Source organism: Salmo salar, chromosome ssa15 (genome assembly GCF_905237065.1).
Source record: "Salmo salar chromosome ssa15, Ssal_v3.1, whole genome shotgun sequence".
Classification (NCBI taxonomy): domain Eukaryota; kingdom Metazoa; phylum Chordata; class Actinopteri; order Salmoniformes; family Salmonidae; genus Salmo; species Salmo salar.
In genome coordinates this window covers 85,433,911-85,458,267 of record NC_059456.1, presented here as the reverse complement: position 1 = coordinate 85,458,267, position 24,357 = coordinate 85,433,911, and the positions used below count along the sequence as shown (strand labels likewise).

The following is a 24,357-nucleotide window of genomic DNA, read 5'->3' as shown; positions in this document are numbered from 1 at the left end:
AGCGAGAAGGAAAAGGATACAAGGTAGTGGTCGGAGACTTGGAAGGGAGTTGCAGTGAGATTGGTAGAGGAACAGCATCTAGTAAAGATGAGGTCAAGCGTATTGCCTGCCTTATGAGTAGGCGGGGGACGGTGAGAGGGTGAGGCCAAAAGAGGAGAGGAGTGGAAAGGAGGTGGCAGAGAGAAATGAGTCAAAGGTAGACGTAGGGAGGTTAAAGTCACCCAGAATTGTGAGGGGTGAGCCATCCTCAGGAAAGGAACTTATCAAGGCGTCAAGCTCATTGATGAACTCTCCAAGGGAACCTGGTGGGCGATAAATGATAAGGATGTTAAGCTTGAATGGGCTATTGATTGTGACAGCATGGAATTCAAAGGAGATAGACAGACAGATGGGTCAGGGGAGAAAGAGAGAATGTCCACTTGGGAGAGATGAGGATTCTAGTCCCGCCACCCCGCTGATCAGATGCTCTCGGGTTGTGCGAGAACACATGGTCAGACAAGGAGAGAGCAGTAGGAGTAGCAGTGTTTTCTGTGGTAATCCATGTTTCTGTCAGCGCCAAGAAGTCGAGGGACTGGAGGATAGCATAGGCTGATATGAACTCTGCCTTGTTGGCCGCAGACCAGCAGTTCCAGAGGCTGCCGGAGACCTGGAACTCCACGTGGGTCGTGCGTGCTGGGACCACCAGGTTAGAGTGGCAGCGGCCATGCGGTGTGAAGCGTTTGTGTGGCCTGTGCAGAGAGGAGAGAACAGGGATAGACAGACACATAGTTGACAGGCTACAGGAGAGGCTACGCTAATGCAAAGGAGATTGGAATGAAAATTAACTAAACAACTGGGGAAGCGAGAGAGCAGGTCCTCCCTCACTAACCATTCACTGAAACACTCAAATATAACTATTCCAACTTCCACTTAGAAATGATAATTGCTGTAAACTACAGTGGTTCAATGTTTCCAGGAATAGGCTCATACTTAGTTTATTCAGCTAGATAACTTGGTACAGTATTCTTCCGTGAAACCCACCCAGTGCACCGTGTCTTTCTCACATAGGTGTTCCTTTTGTCTTGGTGGGAAAGGCCAAGTTGAGTGCAATAGAGATTGCATCTGTGGATCTGTTGGTGTGATATGCAAATTGGAGTGGGTCTAGGGTTTCTGGGATAATGGTGTTGATGTGAGCCATGACCAGCCTTTCAAAGCACTTCATGGCTACAGACGTGAGTGCTACGGGTCGGTAGTCATTTTGGCAGGTTACCTTAGTCCCTGTGCCCAATGACACTAAGGTGGTCTATTGCCGCTATTTTCTCATTTTATCAAGCAAACGTCTTAAGGGAATATGCTCGCACACTTGTGCGGCTAGACAAGCTCAGCTAGGTGCCAGCCCCCTGAAGCATGCTGACTGAAGCATGTTGAAGCCTTAACACTTATTGACTGAAGACATTTCAGCTTTTAATTTTTAATTTAAGATGCACCAAACAGGAATCACTCTGCCATTTCCTGGTTGCTAACATTTGAACAGTTTGCCTAATTTCAGTTTGACAAAACAAGCAGGTGTAGAGAATCATCTAAACCGCTGTAAAATATATTTTCCATAACCTAGAATATTGTATTTTCAGCTGTTTGAAGCTGGTGTACAAAACCAAAAGTAAAAGATGCAAAAATTAGACTTAAGCATGTAAAGCATAGAAATGTGCACATAGAACAGATCTACTGCAGCTTAGACTTGCTTTCAATGAAAATGACATCTATAACCCACATTTCTGTGAATTTGGTCGTGTTGCCCAAAAAGTTACATAATGCATCTTTAATTTGTAAACATTTCTAAACATAATTTCACTTTGACATTGTGTCACTGGCCTACACACAATATACCAATCTTAGTCTGAATTTAAAATTGATTAAACTAACAACAAAATGTAGAAAAAGTCAAGAGGTGTGAATACTTTCTAAAGGCACTGTATATGGCTCTAAGGATCTAAACCAAGATGGCGTAGCAGTTGGACGTGTGTTTGTCTTGTCCTGTGTAAATAGTCTTTTTTTTCATATATATTTTAATCTCACTTTCCATCTACGGACTGAAGATATTTTCCTGCAACCTGCCTCACCCAATGTGGTACGGATCTGCTGTTTTTATACTTTAGAACCGGAACCTCCATCAGGAGCTAGCCAGCTAACTAGCTACTAGCTAGTTGTCAGTTAGCCACTGCTAGCTGTCTTCACCGTTTAACTCAGACACCAGCCAGCTTCAGCCCGCTTAATACCTGTCTGTCTGCACAGCGCGATATCAACCCAGAGCACATCGGACTGCTTTTTCTCTAGCACATCACCGGATTCCTACCGCAAGCTCTGGATCATTACACCAGATCATCGCAGCTAGCTAGCTCCAACCTGAGTGGCTACTTCTGGCTAACGCCTCTGTCTCAAAGAAAACACCAGTTAGCCTTGAGCTAGCCTCGAGCTAGGCCCATCTCCCGACTAGCTGAAGAGGTCTCCCAGCTAATTCTTGGGCTACAATACCTCTTTTGCCAATTGGCCTGGACCCTTTATTGCTGACACGGAGCCCCGCCAATCCATCACGACTGGTCTGCCATCATAATCGTCTGAGGAGGTTTGCTGTCGAAAGATCATCTGCTAGCCCTGGCCCGCTAGTTTTTTGAATCGCCGTGTCTCCAGCTCGTGTAGCGGCTACCAAACAGCTCCCTGACTCACCTATTGCTGCTCATTGGACCCTATGATCACTTGGCTACACATGCCTCTCCCTAATGTCAATATGCCTTGTCTACTTCCGTTTAGGTTAGTTCTAGTTTTATTTCACTGTAGACCCCTCAGCCCCACCCAACATGCCTTAGATAGCTCTTTTGTCCCACCCCACACAGACCTCACCTGGCTTAACTGGTGCCTCCAGAGACACAACTGCTCATCGTCACTCAATGCCTAGGTTTACCTCCACTGTACTCGCATCCTGCCATACCCTTGTCTGTACATTATGCCCTGACTCTATTCTACCATGCCCAGAAATCTGCTCCTTTTATTCTCTGTTCCCAACGCACTAGACGACCAGTTCTTATAGCCTTTAGCAGTACCCTTATCCTACTCCTCCTCTGGTGATGTAGAGGTTAACCCAGGCCCTGTAGCCCCCAGCACCACACCTATTCCTCAGGCGCTCTCATTTGTTGACTTCTGTAATGTAAAAGCCTTGGTTTCATGCATGTTAACATCAGAATCCTCCTCCCCAAGTTTGTTTTATTCATTGCTTTAGCACACTCCGCCAACCCTGATGTCTTGGCCGTGTCTGAATCCTGGCTTAGGAAGGCCACAAAATTCAGAAATGTCCATCCCCAACTACACAACTGGCGGAGTTTCAATCTTCTGCAGAGAGAGCCTGCCGAGTTCTGTCATACTACCCAGGTCCGTGCCCAAACAATTCGAGCTTCTACTTCTAAAAATCCACCTTTCCAGAAATGCGTCTCTCACCGTTGCTGCTTGTTATAGACCCCCCTCAGCCCCCAGTTGTGCCCTGGACACTGTGATTACCCCCCCCCCCCCATCTATTCAATCTTCAGAGTTCGTACTGTTAGGTGACAAAACTGGGATATGCTTAACACCCCGGCCACCCTACAATCTAAGCTAGATGCCCTCGATCTCACACAAATTATCAAGGAACCTACCAGGTACAACCCTAAATCCGTAAGCATGGGCACCCTCATAGATCAAATCAAATGTATTTATATAGCCCTTCGTACATCAGCTGATATCTCAAAGTGCTGTACAGAAACCCCGCCTAAAACCCCAAACAGCAAGCAATGCATGTGAAAGAAGCACGGTGGCTAGGAAAAACTCCCTAGGAAAAACTCCCTAGAAAGGCCAAAAACCTTGGAAGAAACCTAGAGAGGAACCAGGCTATGAGGGGTGGCCAGTCCTCTTCTGGCTGTGCAGGGTGGATATTATAACAGAACATGGTCAAGATGTTAAAATGTTCATAAATGACCAGCATGGTCAAATAATAATAATCATAGTAGTTGTCGAGGGTGCAACAAGCACGTCCGGTGAACAGGTCAGGGTTCCATAGCCGCAGGCAGAGCAGTTGAGACTGGAGCAGCAGCACGGCCAGGTGGACTGGGGACAGCAAGGAGTCATCATACCAGGTAGTCCTGAGGCATGGTCCTAGGGCTCAGGTCCTCCGAGAGAAAGACAGAAAGAGAGAATTAGAGAGAGCATATTTAAATTCACACAGGACACCGGATAAGACAAGAGAAATACTCCAGATGTAACAGACTGACCCTAGCCCCCGACACATAAACTACTGCAGCATAAATACTGGAGGCTGAGACAGGAGGGATCAGAAGACACTGTGGCCCCATCCGATGATACCCCGGACAGGGCCAAACAGGCAGGATATAACCCCACCCACTTTGCCAAAGCACAGCCCCCACACCACTAGAGGGATGTCTCCAACCACCAACTTACCGTCCTAAGACGAGGCCGAGTATAGCCCACAACGATCTCCGCCACGGCACAACCCAAGGGGGGGCGCCAACCCAGACAGGAAGACCACGTCAGTGACTCAACCCACTCAAGTGACGCACCCCTCCCATGGACGGCATGGAAGAACACCAGTAAGCCAGTGACTCAGCCCCTGTAAAAGGGTTTGAGGCAGAGAATCCCAGTGGAAAGAGGGGAACCGGCAAGGCAGAGACAGCAAGGGCGGTTCGTTGCTCCAGCCTTTCCGTTCACCTTCACACTCCTGGGCCAGACTATACTTAATCATAGGACCTACTGAAGAGATGCGTCTTCAGTAAAGACTTAAAGGTTGAGACTGAGTCTGCGTCTCTCACATTGGTAGGCAGACCATTCCATAAAAATGGAGCTCTATAGGAGAAAGCCCTACCTCCAGCCGTTTGCTTAGAAATTCTAGGGACAATTAGGAGGCCTGCGTCTTGTGACCGTAGCGTACGTGTAGGTATGTACGGCAGGACCAAATCGGAAAGATAAGTAGGAGCAAGCCCATGTAATGCTTTGTAGGTTAGCAGTAAAACCTTGAAATCAGCCCTTGCCTTAACAGGAAGCCAGTGTAGGGAGGCTAGCACTGGAGTAATATGATCAAACTTTTTGGTTCTAGTCAGGATTCTAGCAGCCGTATTTAGCACTAACTGAAGTTTGTTTAGTGCTTTATCCGGGTAGCCGGAAAGTAGAGCATTGCAGTAGTCCAGCCTAGAAGTAACAAAAGCATGGATTAATTTTTCTGCGTCATTTTTGGACAGAAAGTTTCTGATTTTTGCAATGTTACGTAGATGGAAAAAAGCTGTCCTTGAAACAGTCTTGATATGTTCATCAAAAGAGAGATCAGGGTCCAGAGTAACGCCGAGGTCCTTCACAGTTTTATTTGAGACGATTGTACAACCATCCAGATTAATTGTCAGATTCAACAGAAGATCTCTTTGTTTCTTGGGACCTAGAACAAGCATCTCTGTTTTGTCCGAGTTTAAAAGTAGAAAGTTTGCAGCCATCCACTTCTTTATGTCTGAAACACAGGCTTCTAGCGAGGGCAATTTTGGGGCTTCACCATGTTTCATTGAAATGTACAGCTGTGTGTCGTCCGCATAGCAGTGAAATTTAACATGATGTTTTCGAATGACATCCCCAAGAGGTAAAATATATAGTGAAAACAATAGTGGTCCTAAAACGGAACCTTGAGGAACACCGAAATTTACAATTGATTTGTCAGAGGACAAACCATTCACAGAGACGAACTGATATCTTTCCGACAGATAAGATCTAAACCAGGCCAGAACTTTTCCATAGATATCCTCTTGACCAACTTGCCCTCTAAATACACCTCTGCTGTCTTCAACCAGGATCTCAGTGAACATTGCCTGTGTCCGTAATGGGACCGCGGTTAAACGGCCACCCCTCATCACTGTCAAATACTCCCTAAAACACTTCAGCGAGCAGGCCTTTCTAATCGACCTGGCCCGGGTATCCTGGAAGGATATTGACTTCATCCCGTCAGAAGATGCCTGGTTGCTCTTTAAAAGTGCTTTCCTCACCATCTTAAATAAGCATGCCCCATTCAAAAAATGTAGAACTAAGAACAGATATAACCCTTGTTTCACCCCAGACTTGACTGCCCTTGACCAGCACAAAAACATCCTGTGGCGTACTGCATTAGCATCGAATAGCCCCCGCGATATGCAACTTTTCAGGGAAGTCAGGAACCAATATACACAGTCAGTTAGGAAAGCTAAGGCTAGCTTTTTCAAACAAATTTGCATCCTGTAGCACAAACTTAAAGTCCATGGAGAATAAGAGCACCTCCTCCCAGCTGCCCACTGTACTGAGGCTAAGGGAACACTGTCATCACTGATAAATCTACGATAATTTCAATAGGGATTTTTCTACGGCTAGCCATGCTTACCACCTGACTACCCCTAACCCAGCCAACAGCTCTGCACCTCCTGCAGAAACTTGCCCAAGTCCCCCCTGCTTCTCCTTCACCCAAATCCATACAGCTGATGTTCTGAAAGAGATTCAAAATCTGGATCCTTATAAATCAGCTGGGCTAGACAATCTGGACCCTCTCTTTCTAAAGTTATCCGCAGAAATTGTTGCCACCCCTATTACTTGCCTGTTCAACATATCTTTCGTATCGTCTGAGATCCCCAAAGACTGAAGAGGGGGATGACTGTGGCAGCTTTCCAAAGGGGGAGACACTCTAGACCCAAACTGTTAGACTTATATCCATCCTGCCCTGCCTTTCTAAAATATTCGAAAGCCAAGTTAACAGATCATCGACCATTTCAAATCCCACTGTACCTTCACTATACAATATGGTTTCTGAGCTGGTCATGGGTGCACCTCAGTCACGCTCAAGGTCCTAAACAATATCATAACCACCATCGATAAAAGACAGTACTGTGCAGCCGTCTTCATCGACCTGGCCAAGGCTTTCGACTTTGTCAATCACCGCATTCTTATTGGCAGACTCGATAGCCTTGTTTTCTCAAATGACTCCCTCGCCTGGTTCACCAACTACTTCTCAGAGCTCAGTGTGTCAAATCAGAGGGCCTGTTGTCTGGCAGTATATGGGGGTGCCACAGGGTTCAATTCTCGGGCTGACTCTTTTCTCTCGGTATGTCTGTCTTTATGTATCTCAATGTCGCTCTTGCTGCTGGTGACTCTTCTGATTCACCTCTACGCAGACAACACCATTCTGTATACATCTGGCCCTTTGGACACTGTTAACAAACCTCCAAATGAGCTTCAATGCCATACAACACTCCTTCTGTGGCCTCCAACTGCTTTTAAATGCTAGTAAAACTAAATGCATGCTCTTCAACCTGCTGCTGCCCGCCCGACTAGCATCACTACTCTGGACGGTTCTGACTTAGAATATGCGGACAACTACAAATACCTAGGTGTCTGGTTAGACTGTGAACTCTCCTTCGACTCATGTTAAGCATCTCCAATCCAAAATTAAATCTAGAATCAGCTTCCTATTTTGCAACAAAGCCTCCTTCACTCATGCTGCCAAACATACCCTCATAAAACTGACTATCCTATCGATCCTTGACTACGGCGATGTCATTTACAAAATAGCCTCTGTCATGACGTAGCCCTCTTTGGTTATAGAGTGGCTTCTCCCTCTCTCCCTACAACACCCAGGTTCTGTTATCTCAGGTCATAAATTCCTGGAGGAAACTTTCCTCCTGGCCATGCAGAAAAAGACACATAGAGAGGGCAAAGGAACTTCTTCTACACCACAGAACTTGAACTGAACAATATCCATGTTTTGGAGAATGTGTAAACGGTCGGTGGAGAAGCCAGCTACGAACCGGTCTGTTTTGTTTCATGTTTGTGACCTCATGAAAGACAATACAGCCACATTACCATAACTCTGTTTATACAGGAGCCTCCGTTATGACATTAAAGTCTAATTATTGTATAAAATGAATGAGTAAAGATGAAACTATTTGTGAAATCATGTAATGTGATTTTAAACTGTTAATGTGAGAGAATTGTATTCCCTTTAAAGTTTAAGTCCCGCCTCCATGAGTACCGACATGATCTAGCTCATGGGACAGCCCTTTTCTACTGTTACGAATAAATCCCACACCTGAGGAGATCCTCTTCGCTCCCTCGGTGATCGAGGTACACTTGGTCTGAAGGTTTGAGTAGAGACCACAAAAACCTAAGGTTGTTGAATTCCTAACCAAACCACGTGGAGCATTGGCTACACGGGTGGAAATGGTTAAACTCAGACTATCGATCCCGACAGAATAAGAGCAAATCTTAGATACTAATTACTAGTCTGCAGCTAGACCGCCGAAACTGCTATTCTAGAACAACATTTCTGAATGGTACTCCGAAGTATCCATTCTAACCACGAAAGACGCTTGGATGAACTTTCCAACAGAAAGACGGACGATTCCAACAGAGATCACGACGACATTGATTGCAATTATTCCCGAATGAGTGAGTGTTCATGTGCAAAGGATTAGCATTTCAATTAATATAATTAGCAACTTTGTAGGGACTCTTGTCTTTCGCGCCCTTCTCAGTCCACACCCACTTCCCTTTGTCTACCAAGCCGTCATATCGGCTTAACCCACTAGGGAACCTCCCCTATCATTTCCTTGCAACCACATCTGTTTGTTTATGCAGTTCTGTGATTATTTAGTTGGTTAGTAAATAAATGATTAAGACAATTGGTGTATGGATGATTCATAGTAAAGGCTGGGTTCGTGCAGATAACCAACAATTTACGACGTTTGGAATGAAACTAACGTGAGGTAAAGAATAATTCATTAATTAGAAGACTATATTAGGAAAATTACAACTTTGTAATCTGAAGATTTTCCTTGGTGCCCCGACTTCCTAGTTAATTACATTTACATGATTAGTTTAATCACGTAATAATAATTAGACAATTGATTTGATAAAATAAGTCTTCACTTTAATTATGCCAGACGCGACACCTCCAACACTCTACTCAGCAAATTGGATGCAGTCTATCAGTGCCATCCGTTTTGTCACCAAAGCCCCATATACTACCCACCACTGCGACCTGTATGCTCTCGTTGGCTGGCCCTCGCTACATATTCGTCGCTAAACCCATTGGCTCCAGGTCATCTAAGCCTTTCCTAGGTAAAGCCCCGCCTCATCTCAGCTCACTGGTCACCATAGCAACACCCACCCGTAGCACACTCTCCAGCAGGTTTATTTCACTGGTCATCCCCAAAATCCATACCTTCTTTGGCCGCCTTTACTTCCAGTTCTCTGCTGCCAATGACTGGAACGAATTGCAAAAATCACTGAAGCTGGAGACTTATCTCCCTCTCTAACTTCAGGCACCAGCTGTCAGAGCAGTTTACCGATCACTGTACCTGTAAATGGCACACTCAACTACCTCCTCCCCATATTGTTATTTATTTATGTATTTTGCTCTTTTGCATCCCATTATCTCTACTTGCACATCTATCACTCCAGTGTTAATGCTAAATTGTAATTATTTTGCATCTATGGCCTATTTATTGCCTTACCTCCCTAATCTTACTACAGTTGCACAAACTGTACATATATTTTTCTATTGTGTTATTGACTATGTTTGTTTATCCCATGTAACTCTGTCACACTGCTTTGCTTTATCTTGGCCAGGTTGCAGTTGTAAATGACAACTTTGTCTCAACTGGCCTACCTGGTTAAATAAAGGTGAAATAAAACAATTATAAAAATGGCCCCCTAGATATGATGCATTGAATTGAAATGGCTTTCAGGCTGCTTACTATCAACCATGGTAAATGTGTTGGCTGTGTGTGTCCTCTTGTCTTTGGTTCATCTCAGGACCTGCAGGAAGTCTCAGCTGATTGACTTGGAGAAAGAGGGTTACAGGCCTTCTTTCATGGATGACTTTCAACCCGACATCATAATATCTGACTGGTGAGGAATATTAGGATTTTGTCATTCAGTGTCTGCTACTCTATACTTGTCAGAGGAATAGACTACTGTACAACTTGTATGTTTGTGTCCATATCAGGTATGCTCCACGCTGGGACTGTGGATCTGAATATGAGATCTGTGTTGAGTTGCTAAATCATAAGAAGAAGCCAATTAAGAAGTTTAGTCCAGATACTGTTGTCTTTCAACAGTGGAATGATCAGAAATGGAATCAGGTAAAACCTTCAGACTTTAAGATAATTCTCCATATACATGGGTCTGTAAATAGCTGAGTACACAATCAACAATGTGATTTCTCCTTGTCTTGTGCATTAGACATTTTCAGTGACTGCATTGCACAAAAAAAATGTGCACACTAAACAATTGAAAGTTAAATAGTGCAGATAAAAACGAGGTAAAAACGTTGCGCATGCATACACACTTTTTCACAGGTTTTTCTTTATTTTTACTGTTTTCTACATTGTAGAATAATGGTGAAGACATCAACACTATGAAATGGCACATATGGAATCATGTACTAAACAAAAAAAGTGTTAAACATATCAAAATATGTTTTAGATTTTTCAAAGTAGCCACCCTTTGCCTTGACAGCTTTGTACACTCTTGGCATTCTCTCAACCAGCTTCCCCTGGAATGCTATTCCAACAGTCTTGAAGGAGATCCCACATACGCTGAGCACTTGTTGGCTGCTTTTCCTTCACTCTGCGGTCCAACTCATCCCAAACCATCTCATTTGGGTTGAGGTCAGGTGATTTGTGGCAGCCAGGTTATCTGATGCAGCACTCCACACTCTCCTTGGTCAAACAGCCCTTACACAGCCTGAAGGTGTGTTGTGGTCATTGTCCTTTTGAAAAACAAATGATAGTCCCACTAAGCGCAATCCAGATGGGATGGCCATCACTGTAGATTGCTGTGGTAGCCGTGCTGGTTCAGTGTGCCTTGAATTCTAAATAAATCACTGAGTGTCACTAGCAAAGCACCATCACACTTCCTCCTCCATGCTTCACATTGGGGACTACCAATGCTGCGATCATCCGTTCACCTACTCTGCGTCTCAAAGACGAGGCGGTTGGAACCAAAAATCTCAAATTTGGACTCATCAGACCAAAGGGCAGATTTCCACCGGTCTAATGTCCATTGATTGTATTTCTTGGCCCAAGCAAGTCTCGTTATTAGTGTCCTTTAGTAGTAGTTTCTTTGCAGCAATTTGACCATGAAGGCCTGTTTCACGCAGTCTCCTCTGAACAGTTGATGTGTGTTACTTGAACTCGGTGAAGCATTTATTTGGGCTGCAATTTCTGAGGCTGGTAACTCTAATGAATATATCCTCTGCAGCAGCAGTCTTCCTTTCCTGTGGCGGTCCTCATGAGAGCTAGTTTCATAGCGCTTGATGATTTTTGCGACCGCATTTGAAGAAACGGTCAAAGTTCTTAATTTTCCACATTGACAGACCTCCCTGTCTTAGGACTGTTTCTCTTAGCTAATTTGAGCTGTTCTTGCTATAATATAGACTTGGTCTTTTACCAAATAGGGTTATCTTCTGTATTTTTCTTTTACCTTTATTTAACTAGGCAAGTCAGTTAAGAACAAATTCTTATTTTCAATAACGGCCTAGGAACAGTGGGTTAACTGCCTTGTTCAGGGGCAGAACGACAGATTTGTACCTTGTCAGCTCGGGGATTTGAACTTGCAACCTTTCGGTTACTAGTCCAACGCTCTAACCGCTAGGCTACGCTGCCACCCCTACCTTGTCACAACACAACTGATTGGCTCAAACGCATTAAGGAAAGAAATTCCAGTAATTAACTTAACTTGGCACAACTGTTAATTGAAATGCATTCCAGGTGACTACCTCATGAAGCTGGTTGAGAGAATGCCAAGAGTGTGCAACGGGTAGCTACTTTGAATAATCTCACAAAATAAATGTTGATTTGTTTAACACTTTTGTTTACTATATGATGCCATATGTGTTAATTCATAGTTGGTCTTCACCCTGGAATGAGTAGGTGTCCAAACTTGTATGTATGGTATGTATACATACACACATTTCCCAATTAAATAAAGCATACTAATTACAATTGAACATATTACCTTTTCAATGTTTCAGATGACTCATGTGTTCAAAAATTATGGACCAGGTGTGCGTTACATCCGATTCATTCATGGAGGAAATGACACTCAGTTCTGGGCCGGCTGGTATGGAATTCGGGTCACCAACAGTAGCGTCGAGATCTGCCCATCGGTGGACAGAGATTTCGGTGTTCCCATTTACTCTCCTAAGAGGTTATATTTGAATATTTTGCCGACCTGCACGCTTTGAAACCTCTCTTAGCGTAGTGTACATCTTTCTGTCTTTTCAGCCTTAGGCAATAGGCACATTGATGTTTCTCTGTGGATATAAATGATTCTGGCTGTACAATACAGGTAACTGCCAAAATAATGGAAATGCTTGAGTAAATGAGGGATACAAAGTATATTGAAAACAGGTACTTCCACGCAGGTGTTGTTCCTGAGTTAATTAAGCAATTAACATCCCATTGTACTTAGGGTCATGTATAAAAATGCCCAGTTGCCCATTATTTTGGTTACTATTGCTAGAGGAGATCTCAGTGACTTTGAAAGAGGGGTCTCAAAGGAGCATAGTGGTCGGTCTGTCTCAGTCACCAGATCTCAACCCAATTGAACACTTATGGGAGATTCTGAAGCGGTGCCTGAGACAGCGTTTTCCACCACCATCCAACAAAACACCAAATTATGGAATTTCTCATGGAAGAATGGTGACGCCTCCCTACAATGGAGTTCATCACACAGAATATATGTATGCTAAGGCACATTGAAGCTGTTCTAGCTAGTGGTGGCCAGCGCCCTATTAAGTCTGTTACCTTTATCATTTGTGTCCATCTCTGAATTGTACAGAGCAAAGCAAAAATTCACATTATATGCCTGGAATACTTCAATGTATTTCTGCTTTGCTCTGTACAATTCAGAGGAAGACAGACCAAAGGAAAGTGTGAACTTGAATGTAATGTATTATGTACATAAACGTCTGACCCATTTTGACAAAAACATCTTTTAAGAAACGTAGTTGAACGCTTTTGCTTGTACTCACCTATATCTTAATGTAATTGTTGTCATGTACAGTGCCTTCAAAGTATTCATACCCCTTGACTTACTCCACATTTTCTTGTTACAGCCAGAATTCAAAATGTATTAATTAAATTTTTCTAAAACATGTATACACATTACCCCATAATTGTTGCTCATTTATTGTAAATTAAATGCAGATCTCATTTACACAAGTATTCACACCCCTGAGGCAAATGTTAGAATCATCTTTGGCAGAGATTACAGCAGTGAGTCTTTCTGGGTAAGTCTCTAAGAGCTTTGCATACATGGATTGTATAATATTTGCACATTCTTTTTAAAATTTAAGCTAAGTCAAGTTGGTTGTTGACCATTGCTAAACAGCCATTTTCAAGTCTTGCCATAGATTTTCAAAAGGATTTAAGTCAAAACTAACTAGGCCACTCAGGAACGTTCAATGACGTCTTGGTAAGCAATTCCAGTGTATATTTGGCCTTGTGTTTTAGGTTATTGTCCTGTTGGAAAGGTGAATTTGTCTGTTGCAAAGCAGACTGATCCAAGTTTTCCCTTAGGATTTTGCCTGTGGTTAGATATCTTCTGTTTCTTTAAATAAAAATAAAAAACCTCTAGTCTTTGCTGATGACCAGCATACCCATAACATCATGCTGCCACCATCATGCTTGAAAATTAGAAGAGTGGTACTCTGTGATGTGTTGTTGGATTTGCCCCAAACATAACTTCTGTCCCGAATACAAAAGCGTTAATTTCTTTGCCACGTTTTTCTTTTTTTCTTTCCAGTTTTAGTTTAGTGCCTTACTGCGAACAGGATGAAAGTTTTGAAATATTTTTATTCTGTGCCGGTTTCCTTTTCACACTCATTTAGGTTATTATTGTGGAATAACTAGTGTTTTTGATCCATCCTCAGTTTTCTCCTATCACAGCCATTAAACTGTAACAGTTTTAAAATCACCATTGGCCTCATGGTAAAATCCCTGAGAGGTTTCCTTTCTCTCCGGCAACTGAGTTAGGAAGGACGCCTGTATCTTTTTTGTAGTGACTGGGTGTATTGATACACAAGTGTAATTAATAACTTCATGCTCAAAGGGATATTCAATGTTAATCTACTAATATGTGCCCTTCTTTGCAATGCATTGGAAAACCTCCCTGGTCTGTGGTTAAATCTGTGTTTTGAAATTCACTGCTCAACTGAGGGACCTTACAATTATCTGTATGTGTGCGGTACAGAGATGAGGTCATTCAAAATCATGTTAAACACTTGCACACAGTGAGTCCATGCAAGATTATGACTTGTTAAACAACTTTTTACTCTTAAACATTTTTTATTTTTTTAATAAAAAAAAATGTTTACCTGATTTGTTAAGTATTAATTGCTAACAATACAGGCACTACATCAATATACTGAGGCCCCCATACTTGAAGTGCATTCGGAAAGTATTCAGACCCCTTAACTTTTTCCACATTTTGTTACGTTACTGCCTTATTCCAAAATTGATTACATGATGAGGAAACCAGTTAAATCTACACACAATACTCCATAGTGACAAATTGAAAACATGTATTTAGAAATTTTTGCAAATGTATAAAAAAAACAATACCTTATTTACATAAGTGTTCAGACCCTTTGCTATGAGACTTGAAATTGAGTTCAGGTGCATCCTGTTTCCATTGATCATCCTTGAGATGTTTCTACAACTTGATTGGAGTCCACCTGTGGTAGATTCAATTGATTGGACATGATTTGGAAAGGCACACCTGTCTATATAAGCTCCCACAGTTGACAGTGCATGTCAGAAATTCTGCAGTATTGAAAGTCCCCAAGAACACAGTGGCCACAGTATTCAGACCCTTCACTCAGTACTTTGTTGAAGCACCTAACAGCGATTACAGCCTTGAGTCTTCTTGGGTATGATGCTGAAAGTTTTGCACACCTGTATTTGGGGAGTTTCTCCTATTCTTTTCTGCAGATCCTCTCAAGCTCTGTCAGTTTGGATTGGTTGCACAGCTATTTTCAGGTCTCTCCAGAGATGTTCGATCAGGTTCTAGTCCGGGCTCTGGCTGGGCCACTCAAGGACATTGATACTTGTCCTGAAACCACTCCTGCGTTGTTTTGTCTGTGTGCTTAGGGTCGTTGTCATGTTGGAAGGTGAACCTCTTCCCCCCCCCCATCTGAGGTCCTGAGCGCTCTTGAGTAGGTTTTAATCGAGGATCTCTCTGTACTTTGCTCAGTTCATCTTTGCCTCGATCCTGACTAGTCTCTCAGTCCATGCCGCTGAAAAACGGCCCCACAGCATGATGCTGCCACCATCATGCTTCTCTGTAGGGATGGTGCCAGGTTTCCTCCAGATGTGATACTTGACATTCAGGCCAAAGAGTTCAATTTTGGTTTCATCAGACCAGAGAATCTTGTTTCTCATGGTCTGAGTCTTTAGGTCCCTTTTGGCAAACTCCAAGTGGGCTGTCATGTTCCTTTTTACGTCTGTCCATTCTACTATGAAGGCCTGATTTGGTGGAGTGCTGCAGAGATGGTTGTCCTTCTGGATGGTTCTCCCATCTCCACAGAGGAACTCTGGAATTCTGTCAGGGTTACCATCGGGTTCTTGGTCACCCTGACCATGGCCCTTCTCCCCCAATTGATCAGTTTTGCCTTGCGACCAGCTCTTGGAAGAGTCTTGGTGATTCCAAACATCTTCCATTTAAGAATGATGGAGGCCACTGTGTTGTTGGGGAGCTTCAATGTTGCAGAAATGTTTTGGTAGTGGGTCAACGTGAGCATTATGTATTGTTCTGTACATAAATTGTTACATTTCCTTTGGTACTGCATATGTTAATTTGTGGTTGTCCATCATCCATTTCGTTGTATATGTTACTAGTTGCAATTTATACAATATGCCTTTAAGTAATCTGTCTTATGTAACCATACCAAATGTAACATATCATACTCATTTGAGTGTCCCGGATTTACGTTAACCATGTTACATCTAGTCTTTGAGACCAGTCTGAGTGGGTAGGTCCCCCCCTGTTTTGTTCTGTTTGCTTCATTTAAGAAACATTTTGCAACAGAATCAGCAGATTGAATATGCCCCAATTATCACTCCCTTCAGCAGCGCTCTGCTTTGGAGAGCAAAGCCGGACACAGTTCTCATCCTGAGGATCGTAAGGTGTAGTGCCCTCTCCCTCTGGGCAGAAGACACTCACAAAATCAACAGAAGTCTACTTCTGGATACTTTGACCAATTGACAGAAGGTCCGTGTACCTTGTGGCCAATGGTTTTCTGAGTGAAAGTGGAAAATTAGGTTATGTGAAAATGGCTTGGTTTAATAATCTATATATAATAACTGAAACGGCTTGTTTTTTTTGTTCTCCTTTTTTGCATGGAAACCGTTACCACGGTTAAATTAGGGTACCAAAACCTCATGATACTTATGATACCAACGTTTTAGAATACCGTAGTACCGTTTCATATGATACTACCTAATTTTTCAGCCCTACCAATCTAAAGAACCTGCTGACACTGGTTATAAATGTTTATAAAGTCTTTTAATAAATTCAATTGAATTTAAGCAACAGCCACTAGTCTCTTGTATGCGCCGTCCGCTCTTCCTGTGCATTGTCGTAGAAATTATAATCAAAGAAAACAACACTTTTAGAAGATTTGCAAAAATGAAGCAATCAATCATCACCAAGAATGGTTCAGAATTGAAAGTGTTGGTTCCACTTTTCTGGGCTCTGTTATTTACTTAACAAATAAGGAATACTCAAAATGTGCACTTATAAATCATAACAATTTTAATAAAAATACAGCTGTAGACAGAAGTCAAAGATCAAACGTCAGACATACAAAATGCGCACAAATTCCATTATTAACAAAAAAAAAAAGGTATCTCCTGAGTTCTGCCCCGAACAAAAGAAAGACAGGATCTTATATACCCGAGATCACACCTTATGGTGTGATCTATGTCAAAACTTATTTCTAACACAAGGTTTCTGAGAACCTGTCTCAGCGGTATGCAAATCTGCCCTTGTTTCAGAGCAAAACAGACGGTGTCTCTCTGTCTCACTATCACCCACAGTCCCTTTTCTCACCTTTTCTCAGACGCGGGGCTGCGGGTTTTGGCAGTGAGCTCGACACAGAGGTCTCAATATTCAGCTATACAGTGAGCATAAGTACAATGACACGTAAGCAAATTAATAACAACAATCAATGGAAGACCCCCAAAATCAACTTTAACCCTTCAAAAGCTTAACAAGCATAGTCGGGTCTCTGATTTTATAGAACAATACATACTTTTTGTATATGTGGCATTCAGCAGATGGTGTGTGTAAAAGGCAATTAGTTGTCTGTGCAGATTTAAGGTGGCACGAGGTTGATAGCCCGAGGGCTCAACCGTGTAACTGCATTCACAACAGCAAACACTATAATGTGCTCCTTTCTGCAGGTTTCCATACATGTGACTTGTTGTAGATAGTAAACCCACAGGATGTCACATGCTACGGTCGCACCCAAACGTCTCTTTAGCTGTATGCCCAGTCTTAGAACTAAGTCACACAGACAAATTTGTATCAAGTTAGAAAAACACTAGAATAACGAGAGATTATTCTTTAAGCAGTAAAACACAGGATAGCATGACTTGTAAATTTCCACGACAGCACCTATTCCTCCATCAGTTTTTAAAAATATAATTTAGCTGTAATAACGAGCGGGGATGCTGACCCTGATATGGGTTCTGTTAGATTTGTAAATGTGTTACATTGGAACAGCGCACAGAGCGAGCAAAGTTGATACAATTATACAATGTATACAATGTATCACCTGTTATAACCAAGCATACAGGCCAGCTTGAGTAGACTTTGCAAGTTTGCTGTCACGCAGCCTCAGAGTGCCAGAGAGGGGAAATGGAGCAGCTTCAAAGCAAAGAGAGCAGCTTGTGTCTAGCCTAAATGATAAAAAATATGACCCGTATGACCTGAGATACCTTTTTTTTTTTTTCTTAATAATGGAATTTGTGCGCATTTTAGATCATTTCACAAACCATGTCGTGGGCCATTTTAAACGAATTGTAAAAAAGGCTGTCCTGCTCCTCTCCTCTACCTAACTTCCCCTCACAGTCCCTTCAATTTCCCTTAAGTCTCATTAATTTGGCTCCTCTGCCTACCTAAGCAACCCAGTCTCTAATTTTTATTCAATAATAGCACAAACTTATGGAGCATCAAACTCAATTACATAGCCCTGCCATTCCCAACCATCAGAGCACTTGGAAATGTGCATCTGGACACTGCACCCACCCACTCAGGTCAGAGTGTTATCTTGTCCAAAGAGGGAGAAGAAACATGTTTCTGAGGACTTTCTGTTTTTGACAGTAACACGAATGTCTGAATGTTGTGCGTACAACGAAATGTAAGTTGCAGGGGGGTTTATTGGGGGGTTTTACATGCTGTGTAATAATAATTACCACTAATTACTTACTGTTACTTTAACTTTCAGACATTTGTCCTACTTTATGGCTGTTACTCTTCTTTAATGTTAGTGTTTCCAATACTGCTTTGCCTATTGTGTCATATGTAGTATTATTCCATACTGACAAAAGTGTTATTGCATTGGTTGCACATTCTCAGTCTTGCAGATTCTCACACAAGGCTGAAGAGAGAGGGTGCCCCTGCATGTACATATGTATATTGCATAGTTATACCCATGAACTAATTGTTTTCATGTGTGCTTATCTTTGTCTTTATAGAACCACAACTATAAAATTCCAAGTCATACAGATTACTAAATCATATAAACATCTTCAAATGGAAACGGGTGTGTGTGCATGCGTGCGTGAGTGCATGCGTGTGGTGAATATCAAGAGTACAGTGATGTGCCTCAACATCATCTTCTAACCGGACAGCACTATAGAGGACAGAACCAAACCAATAAGTTATAAGTAAACTCAGCAAAAAAAAAGAAACGTCCTCTCACTGTCAACTGCGTTTATTTTCAGCAAACTTAATGTTATGTTCATACACATATTTACACAAGATTCAACAACTGAGACATAAACTGAATAAGTTCCACAGACATGTGACTAACAGATATGGAATAATGTGTCTCTGAACAAAGGGGGGGGGGGTCAAAATCAAAAGTAACAGTCAGTATCTGGTGTGGCCACCAGCTGCATTAAGTACTGCAGTGCATCTCCTCCTCATGGACTGTACCAGATTTGCCAGTTCTTGCTGGGAGATGTTTCCCTACTCTTCCACCAAGGCACTTGCAAGTTCCCGGACATTTCTGGGGGGAATGGCCCTAGCCCTCACCCTCCGATCCAACAGGTCCCAGACGTACTCAATGGGATTGAGATCCGGGCTCTTCTCTGGCCATGGCAGAGCACTGACATTCCTGTCTTGCAGGAAATCACGCACAGAACGAGCAGTATGGCTGGTGGCATTTTCATGCTGGAGGGTCATGTCAGGATGAGCCTGCAGGAAGTGTACCACATGAGGGGGGAGTATGTCTTCCCTGTAACGCACAGCTTTGAGATTGCTTGTAATGCAACAAGCTCAGTCCGATGATGCTGTGACACACCGCCCCAGACCATGACGGACCCTCCCTCCAAATCGATCCCACTCCAGACTACAGACCTCGGTGTAACGCTCATTCCTTCGACGATAAACGCGAATCCAACCATCTCCCCTGGTGAGACAAAACCGTGACTCGTCAGTGAAGAGCACTTTTTGCCAGTCCTGTCTGGTCCAGCGATGGTGGGTTTGTGCCCATAGGCAACGTTGGTGCCGGTGATGTCTTGTGAGGACCTGCCTTACAACAGGCCTACAAGCCCTCAGTCCAGCCTCTCTCAGCCTATTGCGGACAGTCTGAGCACTGATGGAGGGATTGTGCGTTCCTGGTGTAACTCGGGCAGTTGTTGTTGCCATTCTGTACGTGTCCTGCAGGTGTGTGTTCGGATGTACCCATCCTGTGCAGGTGTTGTTACATGTGGTCTGCCACTGCGAGGACAATCAGCTGTCTGTCCTGTCTCCCTGTAGCGCTGTCTTAGGCATCTCACAGTACGGACATTGCAATTTATTGCCCTGGCCACATCAGCAGTCCTCATGCCACCTTGCAGCATGCCTAAGGCAAGTTCACGCAGATGAGCAGGAACCCTGCTCTTTCTTTTGGTGTTTTCCAGGGTCAGTAGAAAGGCCTCTTTAGTGTCCTAAGTTTTCATAACTGTGACCTTAATTGCCTACCGTCTGTAAGCTGTTAGTGTCTTAACGACCGTTACACAGGTGCATGTTCATTAATTGTTTATTGTTCATTGAACAAGCATGGGAAACAGTGTTTAAACCCTTTACAATGAAGATCTGTGAAGTTGTTCGGATTTTTACCAATTATCTTTGAAAGACAGGGTCCTGAAAAAGGGACATTTCTTTTTTTGCTGAGTTTATATAGCGGGTGAGGGCATTCACAGCCGACCGCTCAGACGGGTGAGGGCATGATTGAGTGCTGTGCGATAACGATGGCTAGTCGACGAACCACTCTTAGATGATTCGTTGAGAGCCCCGACACAAAGGATACACCCCCTTAGTCTACATGACAAACAGCAGATGTGTGGAATGGGTCACAAGGTTAGACTTGATATATGAGAAAGAGGAATCCCCCAGGCAGATAGCATTTGCCATGAAGACTGTTCTTATTGTAGAGTTTGGTGCCTAAGACAAGACTCTGAAATCAATTGTCAACTCCAGATACCCCTATCTCAAGAAAAACTAATGTCCTTGACCACACGCCTAGACCAGCTCACTGAGGGGAGTGAGCCTCTAGGTCCTACACTATCCCAGGATAGGTGCAACATCAGAGATGACTTACAATGGTTCCAGACACTACCCCACACATCTTGTCTCAGACCTTATTTCCCCCAAAGCCGAAGGAGGGAGTGACTGCGCACAGACATTGTGGGGACAAGTAATTGGTTCCCCATTAATCACGCCATCCCTTCACATGGTTTGTAATAGGTAAAGATACACATCTACATGTGAAGACAAGGTTCCCTCCTGTCCTCTTTTCGTTCTGATATTTTGCATAGCAACAGGGACATGTGATAGACAAGCCTGACTTCTCCCCTCTCTGGGCCCCAGGTGACTGAGGCCCATATGAAGGAGGAAGTGCAACTGCCAACACCAGAGTCCGAAGGGATACATTCTAATAACAAGAGTTCAACAGTTCAATCATATAAGCATATTATGTAGCGGGTTTCAGGTAAGACTCAGATGCAGACAACGTCGAAGTAACAACAGTTTATTAATCCAACAGGGGTAAGCAAAAGACAGGTCAAGGGCAGGCAGGGGTCATAATCCAGATAGGTGGGGCAAAGGTACAGGACGGCAGGCAGGGTCAGGGCAGGCAGAAAAGGTCTACACCGGGAAAACTAGAAAACAGGAACAGAGGGAAAAACGCTGGTAGGCTTGACGAAACAAAACGAATTGGCAACAGACAAACAGAGAACACAGGTACAAATACACAGGGGAAGATCGGTGACACCTAGAGGGGGGTGGAGACAATCACAAAGTCAGGGGAAACAGATCAAGGTGTGACATTATGCAGATAAGACATCTTATCTATGTTACCAAGCTAATTCTGATTCTTCCGCCACAATATCTGTGATACTTGGGACGTCCCTTCCCTAAACCCTGTTCTAAAAGGCAGGTTACCTCCAAGCAAATCTGGTTATAAGGATGTGATGGTTGTGATGATGTCATTTCAACCAGTTTTGCCCACAGGGTAATTTAGGCCTGGAACAATGTGTCCATTTGTAATCTAATTTCTTCCATTTTTGGATGTAACAAAATGATGGAGAATAAAAATGAATTGAAGACCTGTGTGGAATTGTCTTGATAGTCTTGCACTGCATCATTAAAATTACATTTTAGGGATGGCTGTATTTCTAAACTCTGAACACCCCAGACTTTTAATGTAACTCTTGACCCTATGGGCCCTAAAAGCAAGTTGATTTATTAGCTTGATTCTAGATCAAAGAAATTGATTAGTTATTGTGAGAGGAGACAAAATGTATTTCATTATCCAAGTATCAGTTCATAGTCAGCACGTTGCTTTGTTACATTTACATTACATTTATGTCATTTAGCAGACGCTCTTAGCCAGAGCGACTTACAAATTGGTGCATTCACCTTATGATATCCAGTGGAACAACCACTTTACAATAGTACATCTATATATATATTTTTTTGGGGGGGGGTTAGAAGGATTACTTAATCCTATCCCAGGTATTCCTTAAAGAGGTGGAGTTTCAGGTGTCTCTGGAAGGTGGTGATTGTTACAACAATATTACTACATAGATTTGTATTATTATCTGTTAACTGAATGCAGTAATGGAAACAGTTTGCAGTTGTACTTTCAAATACAATACAAGTTGTTTTAATCACCTACAGTATGAAAACACAACATGTAAAGTGTTGGTCCAATGTTTCGTGAGCTGAAATAAAATAAACCAGAAATGTTCCATATTTTGTCCACAAATTTGTTACATCCCTGTTAGTGAGCATTTCTGCTTTGCCAAGATAATCATCCACCTAACAGGTATGGCATATCAAGAAGCTGATTCACCAGCATGATCATTACGCAGGTGCATCTTGTGCTGGGAACAATAAAAGGCCACTCTAAAATGTGCAGTTTTGTCACACAACAATGCAACAGATGTCTGAACTTTTGAGGGAGTGTGCAGTTGCCATCCTGACTGTAGGAATGTCCACCACAGCTGTTGCCAGAGAATTGAATGTTAATTCTCTACCATAAGCTGCCTCCAAAGTTTGAGAATTTGGCAGTACGTCCCACCGGCTTCACAACTGCAGACCACATGTAACCACGCCAGCCCAGGACCTCCACATCCAGCTTCTTCACCTATGGGATCTGACACAAGCCACCCGGACAGCTGATAAAATTGGGTTTGCACAACTGAAGAATTTCTGCACAAGCTGTCAGAGACCGCCTCAGGGAAGCTCATCTGCATGTTCGTCGTTCTCACCAGGGTCTTGACCTGACTGCAGTTTGGCGTCGTAACCAACTTCAGTGGGCAAATGCTCACTTTCGATGGCCACTGGCACACTGGAGAAGTGTGCTCTTCACGGATGAATCCTGGTTTCAACAGTACCGGGCAGATCTGTACTGCGTTGTGTTGGTGAGCGATTTGCTGATGTCAACATTGTGAACAGAGTGCCCCATGGTGGTGGTGGGGTTATGGTATGGGCAGGCATAAGCTACAGAAAACAAACACAATTACATTTTATCGATGGCAATTTGAATGCCTAGAGAGAACATGACGAGATCCTCGTTATGCACGTTATAGTCTTGTGAAGGCTGGCTGAATTCTGGCAAAGAGTATCTTATTTTACCTTAGCATGTCTACAGATTCTCCCTTCTTCCTGTTTTTGTTTGCTTGGAAATCTTGATACTGGAGACTGTTATCTGAAGAAACTGTGTAACCAAGGGTTGGTTATCCTCCCACAATGTCAAGTTATGTATCACTAGATTTGATTTATTACAAGATTAAGGGTAAACTGGGCAACTTTCATAAGGCCTGGATGCCTTAAATAGAATACAGTACGACTAAAGGAGTCTGTATTGAAAACATGCCCATGTCAGGAGAGATACCTGTTTAGGCAATCCCTAGCTGCTGGGCTGCTCAGTCCTGGCCCTGGGGGTCTGCCGTCCTGTGGGTTGTCACTCTGGCCTTGGCCTAACACACCCATGAATGTTTCACTAAGATTCTAAAGCTGAGTCGGATGTGTTGGGTTGGGGCGCTGCAGAGGGTGAGATGGTTTGTTAAAGAAGAATGGTAGAAAGTGTAAGCAGAGTGAGCTGGAGACAGGAGGATAAATGGAAGTGAATGATCGGAGGTGGTAGGTGTGGTGAAGTTCTCAGAGCCCGAGGCTTGCACCGAGGGTCAGGATAAAGATGAGTCTGTGACAGTAGGAGTGAAGTTTTTGGAAAAAGTGGACCCTAGCCTTTTGGCTGATCTATTTGTAATTTCAGGGTGGGTGAAAACAGAGTTGGGTGCTGTGGAATCAGTGAGGGTAATCAGAAGTGGTCTTGTGATCATTGTTTCTGCTGGTCAGAGGGAGCAGGCGCTCTGTGTTAAACGAATGGGGTAAGAGATGTGAATTGTTTTGCTCCCAAGAAAAGGATGCCATTGAAAGGAGTGATTACTGGGGTAGCGGTAAATGTGAAAGTTTACCAAGTAAAGGGGAAGATTCCTGGTGTTTGTGATGCTCGTCGTTTGGTGCGCGCAGGAAGGGTGGCGTGAGTGGTGAAAC

At 43.2% G+C, this 24,357-nt stretch overlaps 1 protein-coding gene across 5 annotated transcripts in view; it reads left to right on the top strand.

The window, feature by feature from the left end:
• Positions 1-13,193, top strand: part of LOC106572395 (F-box only protein 6) — a 45,462-nt gene extending 32,269 nt beyond the window's left edge. For all 5 annotated transcript variants that reach the window (XM_014146515.2, XM_014146516.2, XM_014146518.2 and 2 more), the window contains 3 exons: positions 9,835-9,930; positions 10,028-10,163; positions 12,056-13,193. In XM_014146515.2, the coding sequence (XP_014001990.1) occupies positions 9,835-9,930; positions 10,028-10,163; positions 12,056-12,268 (445 nt within the window). In that variant the 3' untranslated portion in view covers positions 12,269-13,193. The remainder of the gene's footprint in view (positions 1-9,834; positions 9,931-10,027; positions 10,164-12,055) is intronic.
• The last annotated feature ends 11,164 nt before the right edge of the window (positions 13,194-24,357 follow it).